The sequence below is a fragment of the Chlorella variabilis genome (assembly GCF_000147415.1).
Source record: "Chlorella variabilis unplaced genomic scaffold CHLNCscaffold_22, whole genome shotgun sequence".
In the NCBI taxonomy this organism is placed as follows: domain Eukaryota; kingdom Viridiplantae; phylum Chlorophyta; class Trebouxiophyceae; order Chlorellales; family Chlorellaceae; genus Chlorella; species Chlorella variabilis.
This window is the reverse complement of record NW_005435066.1, coordinates 501,660-507,456: the sequence shown is the minus strand read 5'-3', so window position 1 is coordinate 507,456 and position 5,797 is coordinate 501,660. Positions and strand designations below refer to the sequence as shown.

Sequence of the window (5,797 nt, the reverse complement as noted above, 5' to 3'; positions counted from 1 at the left end):
TTCTCCACACCGCTGAAGCCAGTCGCCCGCTCGTGGTGCTCCTTGATCACTCGGGGCAGCTCCTCGAGCGGCACCACGGGGCACCACCGCCACTCTCCGCTGCGCTTGACGCAGCGGCACAGGATGTCCTGACCGCCAGCGCCCTTCAGCACCTGGAAGAACTGCAGCACCTTCTTGCTGTAGTTCTTGGTGCCGCCCTGCACTGCCGCCCCCCCTCCCGCACCCCGCCGCCGCCGGCCTGAGGGCGCCTGCTGGTCGCCCTGCTTGATCCGGATGATGCCCTCTACATCTGACTTAGTGAGAAACACATTCTTGGCGCCGTTTTGGCGCCGTTCTAAGGCATAAAGGATGACAGGTTGGTTCATAATTTTAAATTTGCGGCAGCTGCGGGGTGCGGGAGGGGAGAAATAGAAGCCTTAGAGACTTTGAAAGGCGAAGGAAAGGGAGGGATCGCGGGAGAGAGCGTGCCTGATGAGCCAGACGAATCGGGGGAGGTGCCACATCAGCGGGCAACACATGCACAGGCTTGTAGGCGCAGCGGCAGCTGGATGCCTGCGCAGCCGTGCTGGCGCAGCGCTCAGCGGGCCTTGCTGCCGCTGTCGCTTGCTGCGCAGCCAGCCAGCAAGGGCGGCACGGCTGGCCAGATGCTGTGGAGCATGCGCAGATTGTGGTGCATCGGCTGTGCCCATTGGCGGTCTGCCGGTGTGCACAAGGATGAGTGGGGCATGCCGACGGGCTCAGTGAGGTGGAACCACCGCGGCATCTGCCACAGGAAGCAACCGGCAGCCTACCATCGAAAACCAAATCTTGCGAACGCCTCCTCATGAATTTTCAGATGTAACGACTGCTGCAGCGTTAAAAAGTGGAAGGAGAGAGGGCGCGCGCCAATTGTGCCAGCACCCCCACGTCAGCAGCTGCAAGTGGCGGACCCCCGTTTCGTTCTTCGTCTTCCTCCTCCTCTTCTCCTTCTTCTTCCGCTCCCTTCAAGCTTCAAGCGCCCATACTACGAGGAGCTGAACTCCTGCCTAGAGAGGGAGCGACATGGCGGGGGGCTATGAGGGCGGCGACTATGGAGGTGAGGCGCGCACGCATGATCGCGATGTCCCCACAACTGGCTGCGGCAACAGAGCGCTCGGGCAGCCATCACCACACTTGCCGGCTCCTGCTGGCAACCCTGCTGCCTGCAGGCCACCAGAACGGCGGCCTGGAGCACATGGGAGACGGAGGTACGCGCCGCTGCTGCCGCCGCGGGTGCCGCCGGCCCTTCACCGCCGCCAGCCGCCGCCGCGCCGCCATGCTGCCGCCACCCACATCGCGCCCACCACGCTGTCCCTGCAGGTCACGGCGCCGGAGACGGCTCCGCCGTTTTTGTCTCCAACCTGCAGTGGTGGACCACTGACGTGGAGCTGGAAGGGCTGTGTGCTGCCTTTGGCCACGTGCTTTCCATTCGCTTCCTAGACGACAAGGCGTGTGGGAAGTCGCGAGGCATGGCCATCGTGGAGTTTGCAGAGAGCGAGGCGGCGGCGGCGTGCATCGCGGGCCTCAACGGGTGCGTGGTGGTGGGTGGAGGGGAGGAGGGGATGACAGGCTGGCTGCGCAAGCGGTGGAGCGGCGGCCTCGGCCGGCAATGCCTGCCAATGAGGGCTGCTCGCCTGGATCTGAGGTTCTGCCTTTTGGCGGCTGCCTTCTGGCAGAGCGCTGACCATGCAGTGTTGCCAGGGCATGAGTGACACGTGCCTGCTGCTGCTGTTTGACTTGGCCACCTCCCCTCTGGCATGGCGTGCAGGCGGGACGTGAACGGCCGGCCGTGCAGAGTGAGCCCGCAGCAGCAGCGGCACCAGGCGGGCGGCGGCGGCGGCGGCCAGTACGGCGCGGGACGCGGCGTGGGCAGCGGCGCGCCGGGCGGCGGCGGCGGGCGCGGGCCCGGCGGGCGCGGCCGTGGCGGCATGGGCGCCCGCGGCGGCCGAGGCGGCGGCGGCGGCGGCGGCGGCATGGAGGAGGTGGCGGCGGGGTCGGAACTGATGGCAGCAGGCGGCATGATGGGAGCGGGAGGCATGATGGGACCCGGCGGCATGATGATGATGCCAGGGATGATGCCAGGCATGATGGGTGAGCGGCCACCTGGCAGCTGCCGGTGCTCTGGGCTTGCTGTGCTGAGCTGGGCTGTGCTGTGTGCCTGCCTGCCTGCCTACCTGCCTGCCTGCCTGCCTGGGGCCTCGCATCCGGCTGGCAGGCTGCCGTCGACTTCTGGAATGCTCCCTGCAAGGCGGAGCGATGGCCACAGCTGAGCGCTCCTGCTGTGTGCTTGCGTACTCAACCCGCCTGACCCTGCCTGGCGCAGGCATGGCTGGCATGGAGATGATGCCTGGCATGCCCGGGATGATGATGATGCCGGGGATGATGCCCTTTGGCATGCCAGGTGCGGGCCCTGGAGGGGAAAGGGAGGGGAGGAGGGGAGAGGGAGAAGGAGAGAAGGGGAGTCGCGGGAAGGAAGGGCAGCGGCCCGGCCGCTCTGCTGCCTAGTAGCCCGCAACGCGCCGCAGCACTGCGCATGCTCAGGCAGGCCGGTGCTGATTGATGGCGGTGCTGCTGCTGGCGCCCTGCTGGACGCCACCCCGCCCTGCAGGCATGCCAGGCTTCAAGCCGCCTCCCCCTCCCGGAGGGCCTCCCAAGAAGGAGTGAGGCCGGGCACCGCTGCCGCGCGCGCCCTGGCCTGGCATCTGCCCCAGTTTCGCACTCCTCTCTCCCGATCCTGCACTGCTGACTCTTGCTGACGCTGCTCGACTTGCTTCATCCGTTGCTCCCATCTCCATGCTACTGCTCACACTCTCTGCATGCATTCAAGTCGGTTCGGGGAGCAGCAGCGGGGCAGGGAACAGGTAGGGTGTTTTGTGATGGTCAGTAGGGCGAGCAGCTCGGTGTTGTCACCAAGTCCCACGCTGCTGCTGTTGCGGCTGCTGCGGCACGAGGCGGGGCAGGCAGCAGGTTGGACCTGCTGGAAGCGCGGCTGCCTTGCCTGTGGCAGCTGGAGGGCTGGTTGACAGCAATGTGTTGACTTGCTGCTGCTACTGGCGGCAGCACTGTCTCGGCATGTTGCGCTTGCTGGCGCCTCCCTGTCTGCCCGGGCCGCCTGGGACGCACAAGCCGGTCTGGCGGCTCTCGTCATCGAGGGCATCAATTATCTGCCACCGTCTGCCCACACCCCAAACCACCACCATGTTTCCCCATGTGGAGCTGCGAATCCTGTCTTTCTGCGCTGGGTGCTGTTGGTTTCCCCGTGCATTGCGCTCACAAGGGCAGAAATGAACAAGGTAGCAAAGCAGGCAGGGAAGAAAATCAGAGGTGATGGTGAAAGAATCATGGGGGCAGAATCTGGCGGGGGTGGTGGAGATGAAAAGAGGGATCATACAATGCAAGGCAGATTGAGAGAAAAATGTCAGGAAAATGAAAATGAAACAAACTCACAAAACAATCAGGTTACAGGCAAATTACACACAAGGATGCGCAGAAAGCTCTATTCAAGCTAGCACGTGTTCCTGGCTGTTGTAGGGGGGTCCTGGGGGGTGTATAGCATGCAAGGGGTCCTGGGAGGGTGCGGCTGCGGTGCCGCCTGCGTGCCTCTCACCGTCGCAGCCCTGCATGGCAGCGGCGCCGGGCTGCAAGCACAGTGGCAGGAAGGCTGAAGGTGGGGAGGGATTCAGGAAACAGCAGGTGTGGCCTGGCAGCCGGCGGCAGGGCTGCGGCGCTCACCTGCGGGCGGTGGCGCCATCAGGTGGCTGAGCACGAGGGCAGCAGGATCTGCGAGTGCCTTGTCTTGCATTTTGGGCAGACCGCATATCTGCAAGGGAGACAGAGTGAGGTGCCCGCTTGTTTGAAAGTTCTTCCAGAAGTTCTTCCACTTTGGGGACGAGTAATGCACTCTCGCCTTACCTGCGTGCCACCCACGGGTGCAGGCGGGGGGCAATGTCGACGGCCACCAGGCCCATGTTGCGAACGCCGGCCCCCACGCCCGCGCTCAAAACTTCCGCAGCCGGGCGGAATGCCGTAAGGGCAGACTCCAGGTGTCGCCCGTGGACGTGGGCTGCGCCGCAGGCGCCCAACGCGCCCACGGCCACCACCGCGGCAGGGTGGCCCATGAAAGACGAGAAGGCGTTGGGCATAGTGAACAGCGTTTAGCAAAGTGACAAACGCTCAATCTCTCAATGAGGAGCCAGAACTCTCTTGAGATCGCGATGGGTCAAAAGGTCGTCCCTCGAGCAAGTTGGGCCTCCAATTCATTTGCAATCTCGCGCTGACACCAAAGCTGGCCTATTGAACCTGGCCGCTGCTGTGCTCCCAACTTGGTTCTGTTGGCTCGGTGCCTGACGGCCACTTGCCGCCCGGGGGGGAAGCAGGAAACGCAAGGCGACCAGTACAGCACCTACCTTCAGCCGCCAGGGGGCCGCGGCGGCCTGAGGTGGTCCACGGCGCTGCCCGCAAGCGCCAGCGTGCTGCCGCCAACGAGCGTGCTGCCGCCAAGAGTCGGAGGCTCGCTGCGACCAGTATGTGGACGACGTGAGTGCAGCATTGCAGTCACTTGGGCCTCCTGCATGCCGGACCACCACTTCCCGCCACGCCCTTCCATACCCACGCCTTGCCTAGTGCTGGGCCTTCCTTCCCCACTGCTCGTCACCGCTGCTGATCACAGCGCGCAACTGGGCAAACGGGACCGGGATTGCAAGGTTCCTACCTCATCCCATGCCCTAGCTGTCCTCGCTATTGCGGCGGCCGGCCTGCCTACCTCACAAGTGCAGCTGCATGCCCTGCCTAACTCGGTAGCTCCTCCCCGCAGCTACTACTTCCTTGTCTCGCCTTCCGTCCTGCCACCATCTGCCTACCTGCCCCTACTAGCCCACGCAGCCGCCCTGCTGCATCGCTGGCACACCGGGCTGCAGGGTGTGAAGCTGGGGCTGGTGGCATGCTGGCTGACGGCGGTGCAGCTGGCGGGTGTGGGTATCTTCCTGGCGCCCTTCCCGCATCCAGCGGGACGCTCTTCCCCTTCCTCTGCTGAACCTACTGGGGGGCATGGGCCCCACAGCGCCACCATTATTTACCCTCCTTTTGGTTGCCATGACATGACACATGCAGATGGTTGCACAGGTCGGTTCGCGCATGTGGATTTGTGAGTTGTGGGTGTTTAGCGTGATGGCTGGGTCCATGGCAACATCAAGGCAACACAACAGCCCGAACGCTATATCGCGGGTGGCCTGGGATCCGGGAATGGGAACAGGCGGATGCGATGGGGTGCAGCCAGACGGGGCGTGCTGCTCCTGCTCCTTGGGGGGCAGGGCTGCTCAGGTTTCAGGGCGCAGGAGGCGGCAGGAGGCCATGTGCTGGCGCCAGTCTGCCCGGCTGCAGGACTCGCTGCAGTACCTCACTGTGCGGCACGCCGAGTGAGCCGCGCAGGCCCAGGGCGTGGGCGCCGCGCAGCGCCAGCTGCTGCTCCGGGGTGTGCCCTGTTGGGCGGCGCCGGCGCCGGCGGCGCTGGCCTGTGGCTCTCGGGGCGCACCATCCTCATGTGCAGGGTCATCTGGGTCTGTGTTGGGGGACAGGAACGCCTCAATGGCATCCTGGCGACACAGTGGTAGTCTGGCCTGCCCGTTAGATGCCAGTGGGGTGTTGGGGCCTCCCCACCACCCCACCGCGGCTGGGGTAAAGGGCTCGCAGCGGGAACAGGGCGTGGAAGCAGCAGCAGGCAGCACCCGCAGGCAGCTCTAGCAGCAAATTAGCTGCTGCCCCTGACGTTCCCCTTTCACTC

At 64.9% G+C, this 5,797-nt stretch overlaps 1 protein-coding gene across 1 annotated transcript; it reads left to right on the top strand.

Annotated features, from left to right (window-relative positions):
• Positions 1 to 1,041: 1,041 nt before the first annotated feature.
• Positions 1,042 to 2,682, top strand: CHLNCDRAFT_138904 (hypothetical protein; the record flags this gene model as incomplete). The annotated part of the gene is made up of 6 exons (XM_005844551.1): positions 1,042 to 1,075; positions 1,188 to 1,226; positions 1,339 to 1,549; positions 1,787 to 2,109; positions 2,342 to 2,419; positions 2,627 to 2,682. The coding sequence occupies 6 exons, from the start codon at positions 1,042 to 1,044 to the stop codon at positions 2,680 to 2,682; spliced, it is 741 nt and encodes a 246-aa protein (XP_005844613.1).
• Between the last annotated feature and the right edge of the window lie 3,115 nt (positions 2,683 to 5,797).